Consider the following 17,525-nt stretch of genomic DNA (forward strand, 5'->3'; position numbering starts at 1 on the left):
AGGGTCCCAGGCGTGGACCTCCAGCTGAGTCTTCAAGGCCTCTGGGCACCGGAGTACGGTTGCTCAATACTGCTAATAAGTAATAGGGACTTGATCTCTTGACAAAAAAACTTCTATGCTTCTGGGGGGGGGGAGGTGCAGAGGCACCTGTGTGAGCACCCACATGGTTATGGCAGGGACTGTGCCCTCTGACCCCATCTCTTCTAGAACCAAAGGCATCCTGAGAAAGTGAGGCTACAGACCAACATCCCATATGAACACAGGTGCACAAGTCCTCAATGAGTTCTGCAGACCAAATCCAGTCACCCCCCATGACAAGGGACGTGGGCCCCAGGAAACTATGGGCAGCTCAACATGTAAAAGTCAGTTAGGGGCACCTACATGGTGCCGTCAGTTGAGCGACTCTTGATTTCAGCTCAGGTCATGATCTCAGGGTCGTGGGACTAAGCCCCACGTTGGGCTCCAGGCTGGGCACAGATTCTGCTTGGGATTCTCTCCCTCTACTCCTCCCTACCTTTCTCTCTCTCTCTCCCCCTCTCTCTCTCCCCATCCCAGAAAAATAGAAAGAAAGAAAGAAAGAAAGAAAGAAAGAAAGAAAGAAAGATCAATGTAATATGCCATGCCAACAGAATGAAAGACAAAAATACATGATCGTGTCAATGGATGCAGAAAAAGCACCCAAAACAAAATCCCATGCCCTTTCATGAAAGAAATTCTGAACAAACTGGGAGCAGGAGGGAACACCCTGCACCTGATAAAGGGTGTTCCCCTATGAGATGTCCACAGCTATCTTCGTCCATTAATATGGAAGACTCAATGCCTTCCCCTGAACATCAGGAATAAGACAAGTGTGTCTACTCGGCCTCTTCTCATCAACATGCTCCTGGATGCTCCAGCCAATGCAGTTATGTGAGAATATGAAATCAATGCATCCTGATTAGAAACCTATCCCTTATCTGCTGGTGATGTGATTAAGTATATAGAAAATCCTAAGGAATTCACTAAAAATATAAGTTCACTAAATTTACTAAAAGAATAAGTTAGTTTGGCCAGTTCTTTGGGTACAAAATCAATATGCAAAACTCTACTGAATTTCGTTTTTTTAAAAAAAGGATTTTAGGAGTCAACAATAAAGGACCGAGGGTGCCAAGCGGGAGTGGCCTCGGCGATTGAAGTGAGTGAATTCAGATATATAATTCAACCTTGTTAGAGGGCTATTTAAAAAATAAAAAGTTGATTCGGTGCATGAGAGCAAGTTACTGCTGCATACCGTTCAGAGACTTACAGGTGCTTGCCTGCATTGCAATAAAGGACTCATATATTGAGCAAGACTTATATTTATCTCTTCGTTTTGGAGAGCCTAATAAACTGTTATTACAGTTTCTCTACTGACTTTCAAAAGTTTTGAAGTTTGAAAGAGACATCTTTACAATTAATACAGCATGAGCACGGCCAGAACAGAGAACCCTGTTATAATGGGTCTTTCCAGTCAAAATGGTCAGCTGAGGGGCCCTGTGAAGCCCAGTGGTGGCCCCGGAGGACGGGGGCACACAGACACAGCAACAGATGAACCAGCTGAAAAATACCAACACAATCAATAATGGCACTCAGCAGCAAGCACAGAGTATGACCACCACTATTAAACCTGGTGATGACTGGAAAAAGACTTTAAAACTCCCTCCAAAGGATCTAAGAATCAAAACTTCGGATGTGACCTCCACAAAAGGAAATGAGTTTGAAGATTACTGTTTGAAATGGGAGTTACTGATGGGAATTTTTGAAATGGGCTGGGAAAAGCCATCTCCTATTCAGGAGGAGAGCATTCCCATTGCTTTATCTGGTAGGGATATCTTAGCTAGAGCAAAAAATGGAACAGGCAAGAGCGGTGCCTACTTCATTCCCTTACTTGAACGGCTAGACCTGAAGAAGGACAATATACAAGCAATGGTGATTGTTCCCACTAGAGAAGTTGCTCTACAGGTCAGTCAAATTTGCATCCAGGTCAGCAAGCACATGGGAGGGGCCAAAGTGATGGCAACCACAGGAGGAACCAATTTACGGGATGACATAATGAGGCTTGATGACACAGTGCACGTGGTGATAGCTACCCCTGGAAGAATCCTGGATGTTATCAAGAAAGGAGCAGCAAAAGTTGATCATGTCCAGATGATAGTATTGGATGAGGCAGATAAGTTGCTGTCACAGGATTTTGTGCAGATAATGGAGGATATTATTCTCACGCTACCTAAAAACAGACAGATTTTATTATATTCTGCTACTTTCCCTCTTAGTGTACAGAAGTTCATGAATTCCCATTTGCGGAAACCCTGTGAGATTAACCTGATGGAGGAACTAACTTTGAAGGGAGTAACCCAGTACTACGCCTATGTAACTGAGCGCCAAAAAGTACTCTGCCTCAACACACTTTTTTCCAGGCTTCAGATAAACCAGTCGATCATTTTCTGTAACTCCTCTCAGCGAGTTGAATTGCTAGCCAAGATTTCTCTACTGGGTTATTCTTGCTTCTATATCCATGCTAAAATGAGGCAGGAACATCGAAATAGTGTATTTCATGATTTCCGAAATGGCTTATGCCGCAATCTTGTTTGCACTGATTTGTTTCCCCGAGGTATTGATATACAAGCTGTGAATGTGGTAATAAACTTTGACTTCCCAAAGCTGTTAGAGACCTATCTCCATCGTATTGGAAGATCAGGTCGCTTTGGTCATCTTGGCTTAGCCATCAACTTGATCACATATGATGATCGCTTCAACCTGAAAAATATTGAGGAGCAGCTGGGAACAGAAATTAAACCGATCCCAAGCAACATCGACAAGAGCCTGTATGAGGCAGAATACCACAGCGAGCCCGTGGAGGACGAGAAGCCCTAACAAGCATGCTTTCACAAACTACAGAGGGCTCGTTTGGATCTGTGACACATCGTTTGGGGGGGATGCTCTTCTCTTTGTGGCTTTTTCATCTTCTTTTATTTTGGAACTATGAAGACTTAAAAGAGCTCAGACATTTTTTTCTTTTTTTTAACTGGTGAAGAGAAAAAGCTGAAAAGAAGGAATTTACCTTTTTTGTTCCACTTGTTTGCACTGTGTGCTGACTGAACATTAGTTGCACTAACTGCTGGTTTTAAAAAAATGTTTTCTGGGGAAGGGGGACAAGGAAGGAGGAGAAAGAAGAGAAGGGGAGAAACCCTAAAAAGAGAAGAATCTTGATGAACACACGAGCTTGTCTACAATTTCAAAATTCTCCAACAGCTGACTCTTGAGTGCATTTCAACTTCTCCCTAATTACTCATCCGTTTTTTAAGACTGAAGAGCTTATTACTTATTTGTGCGAAGTGCCTTATGCTATGAGACCATTCAGAATATCATCTTTTAGACGCAGCCCAAGAAATCAACAATAGTAGTTCTTTCCTTTTTTAATTTTTTTTCCTTCCTATCTTTTTTAAAATTTTTGTCTTTTCATTTTGATTTCAAGTTGGAGTCTCTCTCTTCCCTTTATACCCGATACTCAAGCCCAGGGCTGGAAGATGACACGTATTAGTAATGTTAAACACCATTCTCTTTTTCTTTATGTGGAGGAGTTGATATGCAACTGCAGTTCATCCGCACTGTAAATACATGTATTTAAAAAAACAAAACAAAACAAAACAAAACACAATCCCAAGTAAAAATTTCTTCCGGGCTGAGTAGATTACAACATCATCGCTCCCAAAGGAAAGAGCAGTCTATCATTGCAGGAGCCATATGACAAGCCTTTGTGCTCTATAGCAGAACACTAAAGACTGGTTTACATACGCTTCCATTAGCAGTTATGGCACTTGATGTGTAGACATGTCAGGGCCTTGACCCTCTTTCCTCTGTGGCAAAGCGTGTCCCATAGAAAATTGGGTGTGTATACTTGTATAAACTTTGTAAATAAGTTTTTTTCTGGGTTATATATATATATATATCTTTTTTTTGGATGAAGGTTGCTGGGATTAAGGGGATTAGAATGATTATGGGAGCAGCTAAAGATGAGAGGGGCTCAGTTTTCCGCAACACTAAATTCTAAAAAGTACTTTGGCCTCTTTAGTAGAGAGAGCAGACCTCTGTGGTGACCCTGTGTTGGAAGAGGGACCTGGAAGTCTGGGATTTATTGTTTGCTGCCACACTGTATCATCTAATACCTTTGGAGAACACCTGCCAGAGAGAGCAAAGAAACTTCAGAAACCTATAACTCAAGATGTTATTTTTGAGAAGCTCTCTCTGATTTTGCTTCTCCCTCCCCTTTTAAAGAAAGTTTGAGGAACTTTTCAAGCTCAGCAAAAGGGGACAAAGATTAATCTCCCTTGCAGTGTGGAAATTCAGTTGTGTGGCAGTGTCTGAGCAGTATATGTACGAAGCATGGATTTTGCATTTCAGAACATTAGCCAGTACCAGCTTTGGTAATGTTAGCAGTTCTGGAGCTTACTTTCTGTGGATCACTTCCTGTACTGTGTAAGTGTGTTGCCCTCTGCCCACCTTGATACATAAACTTGCAGGAATGGGCAACTCCTGAGAGCTGTTAACTTTCATGCTAAAGAAAGCTGCTTGCCATCCTCTTGCTTTGTGACAAGAATTATCTGTCATTTTGCATTGTAAATTGCTGGCAAATGCTTTACAGTCAATAGTGTTGCTTTAAATTGTGCCCCTCCCAACATGCTTGATGTTTGGCCTGATCTCCAGGCAAAAGGAGTGAGATGAATCAAAACCAGTGAACTTTTTTTTTTTTTAATGTTTTTAATTCCCTTTTAACCCAGTGTACTAGGTCAATCAGGAGGCATCTAGGGTTTAAAAAAAAAAAAAGCAAAAAATAAAATGAAAAAAATTTGTTTCCTATATTCCATTTTTTCGAAACCCTAAAATATTACAAGAGAAGTCCTGCATATGCTTTCGTGCTTAATTCGTGGCTAAAAAAATCAATTATTCAAAGTTGCTTTTTTTTTTTGACTCTTGCATAGTTCTAAGCAAAACTATTTTGTGACTCACCCAAAACTCCTTAGGATCAAAATCCTACAGATGCCTCCTGATCAGACATAGCCCTAACTCCTTAAAAAATCTGTAGCAAGAGCTGCACAGTACAAACCCAAAAAGAATAAGCTCATTTATTTAGTATCCAAGCTATGTTCTATCCAGCCAATGTTGGTTACTAAATACAAGCCCTAATTAAGAAAATAACTCTTTTCCAGGGAGGGGTGGGGGGGAGGGAATTTAGAAGGCATCAACTTTTGACCAAAAATATCTTGCCCTTGTACTGATGCAGCTCTCTCTTTCTTCCCCACCTCTGGCGAGATAAGAGGGATCATTCATTATAGAAGAAAAGCAAGAAAGGCTTGTAAATGCAATTTGATATCTCGCTAGAGAGTGTAGGTGACAAAAACAGCGCAGTCTCGTTTGCTATCCTCAGACTGTGCCCGGTGCCACATGCCTGTGGGTCCCTCTTAAAGCACAGACTTCATTGAAAGTATTACTGAAGTATAGCCTCTGGTGAGGAGTGGCACTTAAACTATCTGGGACACCACTACTGGACACAGTTCTGTAGAGGCAGCTGTCCAGTTTTGGTGCTGGACTCTTGAATAGGAATTATTAAATGGAAAGATGCTCTAAGGACTAGGTCAAGGCCTAGTCTTTTTTTTTTTTTCTTTTTTTTAAGTCCCCCCTCACTATAAGAAGCATTGTTATTAGAAATTGTTTTTGTCTTCTTTCCACTATTGGGTGTCTGTTTTCAGTAATGGTAATATTTTTTCCGGTGATTCATTTGGATGAAACTGTTCCCTATTTTTAATATTTAAATTATGTCCAACTCACAGGTTTTGCCTGTGGTTGTAGTTGTGTAATGGGTTATGGACTGTTACACACCTTGCTGCCTCTGGGCCTGTGTTTTGTTTTTCTCTTCCCATACATTCCAACGGAGAAACTTCTTGTCTTTCCCTTGGGAACAGAATAATCTAAGGGAGAAGCAAATCTAAATATATTTCTCAATTATTTTCACGTTGGCCCCACCATCATAATATGGGTGGGCCCCAATGGCTAGGGGGCGGGGGGAGGAATTGGTTATCAGTATTTGTTTTCAGAATGAGATGGAAGCATCTTTCCTTTGCTGTGTGCTTTGTGTTTGATACCATCATGCTTGAGTTAGAACCAGACAACTCAACACAAAGCCTTGAGTGTAAATTTGTTGGAATCAAAACATCTCATTCGGATCACTTGGTTTCATTTGTTTTTTTTTTTCTTTTCTTTTTTAATAGGGGTGGGAGGGAGGTTACTATGCCCCAAAAGGGAGGGTGTCTGCACTAAGGATTTAGAAACACTTTGGAAACTCATAACCTCATCAGAAATGGCCTTTAGCCACACTCCTGACCTTCTAGATGAGTACAAAAAGATGAAATGATTTTTGGGAATTAAGCCATTTATTTTAATTTGCTACTTTTTTCAGTGTTCTGTGTATCTTAAAAATTGTTACTGTGGAATCATTTTCTGACAAAATACTTTTGTCAAGCAAAATTTTTGGCTTCATGGGAGCTGAAGTCCGTCAATGTTTTGGTGAAATTAAGTGGACTTTGGTGAGTTTATAGTTCTACTTTATATCCTTAAAGATATGTTTTTTAAAACTCCTCCCAAAAATCTCTGGTCTAAAAACTCATCTTTGGGGTAAAGAGTTAAGTGTCCAAAGGTTACAACAGTTCATGAGGTTAGAGGGAGCTAGCCCGGCACCTGGACTCTGCCCCTCCACAGCTGACAGATTCCAGCATAAGTGTGTTTAAATTCTCCAGTAGACAGTACTGGGCAGGGCAAGGGAGGGGGTAGGGCTGGGTTATTAAGATACAGGCTTCTGTATTTTAACCAATGGTTGTGGGGGAGGGGTGCCTGGAGAAAACAAAGTCACTTCCCTTTTTTGAAACAAAACTAAAACTTGAAAAAAATTATTTTTGTTTAGTAAAAATGGGGTAGAATTCCAATGTCCCTAGCCACAAGGGACCAGTTCCACTGAGAAATGAACAGTGGGGACTCAAAATTTTGAAAACATTTGGGGAAAGGGAAAATTGGCTTTCTGTTAATTGGCAAATGTTCCAGTGGGACTCTGTTTTTGTTGGGATGTGTTATGTTGTATGTACACATATATATGGACCAGAGTCTGCTGAGTTTATAAGGTTCAGGAAAAAATGGTTGATAAAATCTTGGTTTTTGTTAATTTATCTCAATAAAAGCCCACTGGAACTCCAAAAAATAAAAAATAAAAAAATAAAAAAAGGATTGATTTATTTATTCATGAGAGACACAGAGAGAGAGGCAGAGACATAGGCAGAGGGAGAAGCAGGCTCCCTGCAGGGAGTCCAATGTAGGACTCGATCCCAGGACCCTGGGATCACACCCTGAGCCGAAGGCAGACACTCAACCACTGAGCCACCCAGGTCCCCTCTACTGAATATCTATACACTAGCAATAAACAACTCAAAAATGAAATGAAGAAAAAAAATAAATTTACAACAGCATCAAAAATAACAAAATACTGAGAAATAAATTCAGAAGAAGTGTAGAACTTATACTCTGAAAACTACAAAGTGTTTTTGAAAGAAACCTGAGACCTCAATAAATGGAGAAATATCCCTCGTTCCTGAGTCAGAAGGACCCAGTATTGTGAAAATATCAATATTCGCCAACTCATCTACAGAGCCAATGTGGTTTCATCAAAAGCTCAGCCGCCCCCCCCCTTTTTTTTTTGGACAGGAATTAAAAAGCTGATCCTAAAATTCATATGCAAATTTAAGGAACCCAGAAGAGACAAAACCAGCTTGAAAAAGAACAAAGCTGGAGAATCCATTCTGCTTGATTTCAAAACTTGCCACAAAGGGACGGTAATGAAGACATATGGTGCCACATGAAGACAGGTGTGTAGATTGACAGCAGAGGGCCAAGAGTCCAGCAGTAAACCCTAATATGGAAGGTCAACTGCCTTTGGACAGGCTGTCCAGACAAGGTCATGGGGAAGAAACTGTCTTCCCAAGTGGGGCTGGGCACCCGGATGTCCATGTGCAAAGTAATGAGGGTCCACTCTTCCCACACACGCATGACACTTACCAGATATAAGTGTTAACACTAAAGCTGCACAAAGAAAAGGTAGAAGTGACCTTCACAACCTTAGGTGAGGCCAATCCTTCCTGGACACGGCATCACAAACACATGCAATAAAAGTAAATCAAACATCATCGAAATAAAAAACTTTTGCTCCAAAGAATGCCAATGGGTGAGTGAAAAGGCAAACCAGAAAATGGAAGATATTTGCAAATCACATATTGATAAAGGACTTGGACCTGGACTATATGAAGAATCTCAATAATAAAGCCAAATAACCTGATCTAAAGGCCTCAAATAGGTACTTCTGCAAAGATATGCAGGTGGCCAACGAGCATGCGAAGAGATGTGCCACATCAACAGCCATCAGGGAGTGCGAATCCAAACCACATGAGATACCACCCCATGGTGCACATCAAATCGGCCGGCAATAACACGTATTGATGAGAATGTGCACAGAGTGGAGTCCTCATGCCTTGTTGGTGGGAATGCACAATAGCAGTCATTCGGGGAAAGTCTGACGGATCTTCAGAAGTTTAAGTAAATAGTCACCACGGGACCTGACAATTCCACTCCCAGGTACACACCCAAGAGAAATGGAAATAAATATGTATGCAAAAATTTGTGCATGGATATTCACAGTGGCATTATTTTTAACACCCCAAAATGGAAACAATCCACATATCCATCAACTGATGAATGGGTAAACAAGATGTAGGCTATCCATACAATGAAATAGTATTGGATGAACCTCGGAAGTGTTGCATTAAGTGAGAGAAGTCAGACACAAAAGATTACATATTGTATGATCCTACCTACATGAAATGTTCAGCATGGGCAAATATGTAGAGGTTAAAGTGGACTAGTGGCTGCCAGCAGCTGGAGAATGATTCCTAACAGGGCCAAGATTCCTTCTGGAGTGATGAAAACATTCTGGGAATAAACAGCACTGCCGATTGCCCCACTCTGGACCATGCACTTCATTTTTTTAAAAAGATTTTATTTATATATTTGACGGGAGAGAGAGAGAGAGAGGGCAAGCGCACGAGCAGGGGGGAGGGGCAGAGGGAGAGAGAACCAGACTCCCCACTGTGTAGGGAGCCCAATTCGAGGCCTCCATCCAGGACCCCCGGATCGTGGCCTGAGCCATCCAGATGCCCTGAGTGGTGCACTTCAGATGGATGAATCGTATGGTGAGTTACATCTCAATAAAACAAGAATTTTTTTTTTTTTTAAGGTAAGCCACAGCTCTTGGCAGAGTCCAAGTGCTTCAAAGTGCAAGCTATAGGGCAGCTCTTGGCTTTCTGGATTTCCATGCCCTGACTGCAGTCCTGTCACTCCTCACACCGCCTCCCTGCAGGCCAGGGCACCACCCTGTGAGTCCCTTCCTGCTCCCCTCCAGCTGCTTGCAGACTCTCAGCCCCGGCCACTCTCACTCTTCATCACCTGCTGAAACTGTCCTGATGGATGGAGGGCTCCCAGACCTGACTCTGAAGAGCCGCATGCTCATCCGGCAGTTTTCTTGACACTTCTCCGTTCTCATGATCTAGAGGTCCTCAAGCTCTGAATGTTCAAACCCCGGGCTCCTTGGCCCAGCCTTTCCTCCTGCAGACCCAGGTCCATACTGCCAGTCCCCATGGTTCCCGAGTGCCAAGCTGGAATTCCCTTCTCTGACTCCAAACCTGGATGGTCACCAACCACCCCCCCACCCCGCACTGCACCTCGTTAACACCTATGGAATCCTTTCTTAACTCTGCAACTATTAAATCAATCACAATACTGTGCAACCATCGAGCAACCGCTGAGGGTAGGTGGCCGCTAAGCAGCTACACCATGTCAATGGTGCTTGCAACCCCAGGTGTTATCAGCACTCTTATGTTCCAGGTGAGCAAACTGGAAGCTTGTTAGAGTGAAGTAAGTTGCCGGAGATCTACAGCCGTCAGCTCACCAACCTCAAACCCCATGATCCTAAGCAGCCAGGAGGATCCCCAGGGCCCCATGCTGCCTGGCGGCACCCACATTACTGCAGATGGTGCAGCTGCTGCCACCAAGGGGCCTGACGTGAGCACTGACGAGCTGGGTGAACTTGGCCTGTCTCTTCACCTCTTCGGGTGTCAGGGTGACCACATGGTAATGCTAGCCTAGTGCCTGGTGTCTAGGCTGCTGCAACTCACGGCGGGCCTTGGAGCTGCCCCCGCAGGACATCGTTACAGTAGCAACAGCCCTGACTCTAAATGCAGACTGATCGTTCTCCCTTTAGGTGACAGCTGAGTGGGCGACCTCTTGGGACAATGTCTGAAATCCTCCAACGGTCTCTCCTGTTGACCTACCTGTCCTTGGCACCCGCACTCTTGCCCCGGGCAACTATTAAATCAACCACAATACGCGCAACCATTGAGCAATCACCGACCGGTGATTGCTCAATGGTGTGCCCCCGGGCCTTTGCACAACCGCTCCCTCCACCCCGGCCAGGCACTTCGTCCCCGCGCCGCCCGCGCTCCCAGCCCCACGGCCCCGACCTTGGATCCCGCCAGGCCTTCCCGGTCGCCGGGTCCCCACACCGCCCGGCGCATACAGGTGGCGCCCAGCAATTGTCCTTCGGGGCTCGGCAGACGTCCCAAGGCGAGCGCCGCGCCTCCGGAAAGCCTAGAGCCGGGCTGGCAGCCGCGCACCACCTCCCGGCCTCCGTCCGCCCTGACGTCATCACCCCGCGCCGCCGCCAGTCGCCGGGGAGACGGCCGGGGGCGCTCCGGGGGGTGGGGCGCGCGCGCGTGCGTGTCGGCATCCGGGAGGTGGAGAACACGCGGCCCCCGCCGCTCCGCCCTGCGCCCCAGAGGAGCTGCGCCCGGGCGCGCCCCCCACCGCGCCCCGGGAGGCACGCCCCGGCCAGACCCCCAGACCCCGGCAGCCACCCACCCCCCCTCCAGACCCCGCCCCCCCAGACCCCCCTCCAGACCCCCGGCCCCAGACCCCGGTCCAGACCCCCAGACCCCGGCAGCCACCCACCCCCCGTCCAGACCCCCGACCCCCCAGACCCCCCTCCAGACCCCCGGCCCCAGACCCCCGGCCCCAGACCCCCGTCCAGACCCCCAGACCCCGGCAGCCACCCACCCCCCCGTCCAGACCCCCGACCCCCCAGACCCCCCTCCAGACCCCCCTCCAGACCCCCGGCCCCAGACCCCCGTCCAGACCCCCAGACCCCGGCAGCCACCCACCCCGCCCAGCCGTGTCCAGGGCCGCCCGCCTCCTCGGGCCGCTCTCCCTTCCCGTGAGTTAAGCTTGGTCAGTTGCGAATTCCAGGGTCCGTAACAAACGGGCGTCTCCTTGAGCAGAAAGGACCATCTGTTAGAGCAGCAAAGGGGTAAGTTTGTTTAGAGCCCCAGAAAACTCACAAAGCACACGGCTACATAAGGATTACAGATTATTGTAAGACTTAGAATTTGAGTATTTATTTAACCAACAGGGCAATGAGAGACTTCACAGGCTAATATATTGTATTACACGGTTGGTAGCAGACTTCGCTTCTCTGATGTTGAGGAGTTTTAGTTAAGTAACCAAAGACCTGATAAAGACAAAACACAAACCTTGGCTTTCTGGGCAGACAGAAGAGAATAAAAAAAACAACTTCGTTTACATGTTCTAATCGGAGCCGACCAACAATCCAAGAAAACTTTGTCTTTTTAACAGAGAAAAGTAGAGTTTCAGTCTGAACACCAGTGTACTTTTAAAATCCATTCATTTTGACCTTAGTTGACCACACATAAAATTCCATTGCCAAAATTTCCCTTCATAAGCCTTCTGCAACTCTTTTATTTATTCAGATTTTGAGCTACGGTCTTTTTTTTAAAACTCAGTCTTAATTACATTTATCAGAATTTTGACTCTCAGACGCCTTATTCCCCCGTGAAAACTAAGTAGTAAGCAATTGTGAACTGTTACACCATAATTTTTAGATCAGAATGTATGAATATAAATATATTTTGTAATTTAAAAACATGTCTTTTCATAATACAACCTTTAAAATGTTTTTTTTTAATTACTTATGATAGTCACACACAGAAAGAGAGAGAAAGAGAGAGGCAGAGACAGAAGCAGGCTCCATGCACCGGGAGCCCGACGTGGGATTCGATCCCGGGTCTCCAGGATCGCGCCCTGGGCCAAAGGCAGGCCCTAAACCGCTGCGCCACCCAGGGATCCCGTAATACAATCTTTAGAGCACAAAGCATATTTACTAACAGACTCAAGTACCCTCAGCTTCTCTGCAATAAGAAGCCAAAGGCACAAACCTACATCCAGTAATTAATGCTCCGTCCTATTTGGAAAAGACCTAGATGTCCAACAAATTCAATCTCATTTATCATCCAAGCAAAACTTTAAAGTCTCCAGTTAACAAAGACTTTGAAAGCTATCTTGGCAATTACCCATGAAACTTTTGCGACAGACAAAATTAACCATCATTTTTAGTCCTCTTTTTGCTAACAAATTGCAACGGAGATCACATGAGTTTATTTGACCTTTAGTAAATTTTGGTAGGATAAAAGTTTCCTATTTAAAGCTGATAACTCTGAAGATATGCCTATCCTAATTAAACCAGCAAACTTAAATCAGTTTAAATACTGAATCATGTTCCACCTGGGACCACTTAAAGGCCAATCAATTTTTCCCCCATTGTCAGTTTTTACCTGAGGCACCAATGAAGAAATCTGAAGCAGACAGTGTTAAATCCAAGGTGTTACTCTTCACTCCTTGTCCTGAGGGAACCAGGAGGAGCCAGTGGTGCTGGAGGTACTCACTTGGTATAGGAATCAGTTATGCAGGCCACACCCAAGGTGGTGGAGCAACAGGAGGAGTATGGAGGGGGGCAGTGCAGAAGAGGTAAGACAGAGGATCCTCATTCTAAACGTCCTGAGCTCGGACAGAGGAGCAGACGCCGTGGTTTTTTTCCACCAAAGTAGAAATATGCGGTTAATCATTCTCTGAGTTTTGTCCTAGGTCCCCAAATACCTGATAACATTTAAGAGCTGGATCCCAAACATGTTGCAGGATGTTAGCTTCAAGCAAATGTCTTCTGATGCTGGCATCAATACTCCAACCTTTGATAATTTACAGAATAACATCTGTTGTTCACCTGACACCTTTGACTGGACTCTTCCCTGGATTCTGGAGGAACAAGTACCCTAGACCCTTTGCCAAATAAGCCCCTAACTCAAAGCGAGGAAGAGACTCATTTTCATTTCCCCTCTGAGTCTCCCAGACACTCTGTCTGCTATTCATTGTCACCCACATTATTCAATAAACTGTTTTCACTTTCTCTGGCTTGTATTTTATTTCTGTCCTGCGTGAAGCCAAGGACCCTCTTGGCTGGTTCTGTAGGAACTTCCCCTGTGTTCTCGGACTCAGTCTGCCCACATCAGGAGAACCTTCCCGTTGCAAAAGCAGAAGGAAGAATCTGAATGCTGAGCCATGCAAATTAATTCTCCATCCAGGCAATGTTTCCAGCCATGGGTCTGTGACATCATTACAAGGGGCCCCAAGAGTGCCTGCAAATCTAATCATGGTCTAATAAAGGGGCGCCTGGGTGGTGCAGTTGGTTGAGCAACTGACTCTTGGATTTGGCTCAGGTTGTCATCTCAGGGTCATGAGATTGAGCCCCACATCTGGCTTTAAGCTCAGTGCAGAGTCTGCTTGAGATTTTTCTCTCTCTCTATCCTCATGCTGATGCTCTATCTTCCTCTCTCAATAAATGCATCTTTATAAAAACTAATGGTCTGGGACGCCTGGGTGGCTCAGCGAGTAAGCATCTGCCTTTGGCCCAGAGCGTGATCCCAGAGTCCGGGGATCCGGTCCCACATCGGGCTCCCTGCATGGAGCCTGCTTCTCCCTCTGCCTATGTCTCTGCCTCTCTCTCTCTCTCTCTCTGTGTGTGCCTTTCATGAATAAATAAATGAATAAATACAATCTTCAAGAAAAAAAAACTAAACTAATGGTCTAATCAAAACAGATGCCACCGTTTTTCTAATGGATATACTTTTGAGAGTAAGAAAAAAAATCTAGAACAATAACTTACACCTTTAGATCAGTTCCTTCCAAAATTAACTACTACAAAGTAAGTTAGGTTCACATGTTTCATTGATATCAGATAAACATCTTTCCACTTGGGAATCATTTGAGCCTAGTGCCAAGTGACAGAGAGGGAGCAAGAACTGGCAGGCAGGCTTGCAGTGAAGCTGGAGGAACAGGCGGACTGGTACAGGGGAGAGGCGGGAAGGGCAGGGCAGCTGGCGAAAGGGTGGGGGGATGACTTTGAACTATTGATTCTCTATCTCATGGGGTGGCGAGAGCACACAAAGCAGAGACTCCCAGGCTTCTCTCCCTCCTTTCCCTCCCTCCCTCTCTCTTCCTATGCTTTCTCAAATCACTACACCTGTACCCCGCCCCAGCCCCCGGCCGCCACCAGCTGCTCAGGGCTGACTCATAGCCAGCTTTGGTCTCATTACTTCATCTCTCCACTTAGATTCCTGCAGGGGTTGCTGGGTTTAGGAGTACCATTCCCAACTCTGACCCTGGCTTTTCTTTATACCCCATCTTCTGGTCTCTGCTTGCCAGCCCTCCAGTACCCCATACTGGATCTGCACCCCAGCCTTAGGACACTGCTTGACCTGTGTCTGACAGGGAGTGTGCTTTGAACATCCCTGGACCAGGTGGACCCTGAAACATCTTGGATGGTGGTGAGGTAGGGAGAGAGGAAGGGATCGCACTCAAGTCTGGTTGTCCTGCCAGGACAGGACCTGGGTGGATGGAGACACCTTTGAGGCCAGTCTAGGGGGAAGAGCCTTCAGGAAAAGAAAGGAATCCTGGTTTCGAATAGGTTTTGTTAGCTACTTGCCGTAAAACTGCCAGGAGTGGCCATGGAGCTGGTACAAACAGTAGGGGAGCAAAGACCTCTTGCAGTGACGCAGCTGATGATGAGCTGGGCGTCCTCTGCCGGGTCCCCACCCGCCCACTCTTGATCATTTTGACATCTTCCCACTCCACCCCATTTGGCCCACCCATTCCTTTCTCATCTTCAGCCATTTGCTTTACTGGGTATCATTGGTAAGTGCAATCATTTGAACATGTCATGAATACTAAAGTTTCCTCCCAGACTCTGGCCCTTTGTCTCTATCTACATCCTCCTTTCTCACCTGCCACCATCTGCCTCACTTCTTCAGGACCTACAGAAGAGCAGGGCCAGCTACAAAGTACCTCCACCCCATTCCCTTCTCTCACAGACCTTTACCCTCAGTAATGAATAACTGGGTAGCTCCTGTGTGCCAAAAACTAAGCCAGGACTCTGGTGATAAATAAGTCAGAGAGATTTCCTGACCTAAGGACACTTGTGTCCTCAAGGGAGGAGACAACACACAACAACAGTTGGCAATGAGACACAAATTTGTGGGGGCCATTTGGTTGGGAGGTCAGGGAAGTTCTGTCTAAGGAGAGGACATATAATCTCATTCTTTTCTTTCCTTTTTTTAAAGACTTAATTTATTTATTTATATGAGAGAGAAAGAGCATGAGCAGGGATGGGACAGAGGAAGATGGGAGAAGCAGGCTCCTCACTGAGCAGGGAGCCCAACGTGGGGCGTGATTCCAGGACCCCAAGGTCATGTCCCGAGCTGATGGCAGACGCTTCACCGACATAGCCACCCAGGTGCCCCTAACCTCATTTCTTAATTGGGAGAAGAGGCAAAGGCTCTCTTGGCAGAGGGAACACCCAGAGAAAAGGCTAGCCTGGGAATGAGGAGAATGAGCAGACCCCTTGGCAGGAGCTTAGTGGGAGGAGTGGAGTGTGTGTGTGGGGGGTTACAGCCTGGAAGAAGCAGCAAGTGGGCTTATGTGGAACTCTGCAGGTAGGAGCCAAGAGGCTGGTAAACCTTGTTCTTCGTTCCAGCAAAGAGCTGGCATGGTCTTATACAGGGATTCCTGCCCACTAAATATGGGCTTCTGGATTTATGACCTTTCTCTGCTGCACTCCTGTGACACCCAGCAGGGCAGCAGGGACAGGTCAGTCAGTGCCAGGACATGGTAAAGCCTCAGAGACCAAGAAGGGTCTGAACACATAGGAACACAGAGCCTGAAAGGCAAGAGAGGTTGAGGAATTGGGCTGCATTTAAATGAAATAACACGCTAGATGTACTTACAAAACCTAAGTGGACACCTTGCCTCGCTTCTGCCTGAAGGACTTCACATACCAAGCTGAACAAAGAGCCAACAGCACTTTGAATCCTGAGATCAACTTGAATCAACAAGCACACCCCTCTATTACCAGTCCCTGAGTTAGCAAAGCCTTTCCTAGGACCCCCAAGCTCCCCGGTAAGAAAATTGCCCTTGGCTGTGCTAATATCTACCACTGTACACATGTGAGATGAGCTTCTTGGAAGAAAAATTTTTTTGTTTTTGTTTTTCCTACAGTGAACAAAGGATTATACCCTTGGGAACTGCTCTGTTTTGCTCTGTGCCCTTTATTTGGACAGCCAAGTCTTTTGAAGTGAGAGCTCCCTTGTAGAATTTTTCTTTTTTCTTTCTTTCTTTTATTTTTTTTTTCCAGTGGAGCCTTCCTTTCACAGAATCCTCCCCCCAAGACAGGAGGAGCCTTGGAGCACAGAAAACTTTCTTCTTTCTTTTCTTTTTCTTTCTTTCTTTTTTTTTTTTAAAGTAGATTCCATGCCCAACATGGGGCTTGAACTTAAAACCCTGAGACCAAGAGTCATATGCTCTTCTGACCGAGCCAGCCAGGTAGCCCCAAAACTCCCCTCTCTCCATAGCCTTTGAACCCTGTGCCTGTGTTAAATGCTGTACTTTCATGTTTCATAACCATCATTATGGCCTGAAGCTTGCTCAAGTGCAGGATCGTATTCAGCTCTTCATTGTACATGCTTGGCCCAGCCCCACCCCCCATGTTAGCAATTGGTGAGATTTGTAATGACTCATCTTTTGGCTGTTCCAACTAGACTATGCCCCTGAGGACAGAGCTGGGGGTTGAATTCTGTTCCCCCCCTCCTCAGAAAGCAGGTCAAAACCCTAACCCACTGTACCTGTGGCCTTATTTGGAAATAGGGTCTTTGGAGAAGAGACATGGAGAAAGTGGAGGAGCAGGCTGTGTGACCACGGAGGCAGAGTTACATGGCTGCAGTCCAGGAATGCTAGCAATTGCTGGCAACCAGCAGAAATTGCGGGAGAGGCAAGAAGTGTTCTCTTTCAGAGCCTCCAGAAGTGTGAGAGAATGAATTTCTGTTGTTTTAAGCCTCCCAGTTTGTGGTGATTTGTTATAGCAGCCCCCAGGAAAGAAAGGAAGAAAGCAAGCCTCAGTTAAAATGGAGTCAGGGGAGGAGCAGAGCGCCTGGGCGGCTCAGTCCATGAAGCATACGACTTGA

At 45.6% G+C, this 17,525-nt stretch overlaps 2 protein-coding genes and 1 long non-coding RNA gene across 4 annotated transcripts in view; 2 read left to right on the forward strand and 1 right to left on the reverse strand.

Moving 5' to 3' along the window:
- Nucleotides 1–13,028, reverse strand: part of ACOX3 (acyl-CoA oxidase 3, pristanoyl) — a 51,533-nt gene extending 38,505 nt beyond the window's left edge. The window contains exon 1 of one of the 2 annotated variants that reach the window (XM_038533161.1): nt 12,792–13,028. The gene's annotated coding sequence lies outside the window, so the exon portion shown is untranslated. Of the gene's footprint in view, nt 1–10,628; nt 10,808–12,791 lie in introns of those variants that run through there. The other variant, XM_038533162.1, reaches the window with a different exon arrangement.
- LOC479071 (probable ATP-dependent RNA helicase DDX6) lies at nt 1,144–3,215 on the forward strand. Its single transcript, XM_038533164.1, is given in 2 exon segments — nt 1,144–1,541; nt 1,543–3,215. Coding segments are annotated over 2 exon segments (1,449 nt in total). The 5' UTR covers nt 1,144–1,442; the 3' UTR covers nt 2,893–3,215.
- LOC119871225 lies at nt 11,289–13,420 on the forward strand. The gene is made up of 2 exons (XR_005357164.1): nt 11,289–11,470; nt 12,159–13,420. It is a non-coding gene; the product is annotated as an uncharacterized LOC119871225 (long non-coding RNA).
- Nucleotides 13,421–17,525: the final 4,105 nt, after the last annotated feature.

The sequence above is a fragment of the Canis lupus genome, chromosome 3, assembly GCF_011100685.1.
Source record: "Canis lupus familiaris isolate Mischka breed German Shepherd chromosome 3, alternate assembly UU_Cfam_GSD_1.0, whole genome shotgun sequence".
NCBI lineage: Eukaryota > Metazoa > Chordata > Mammalia > Carnivora > Canidae > Canis > Canis lupus.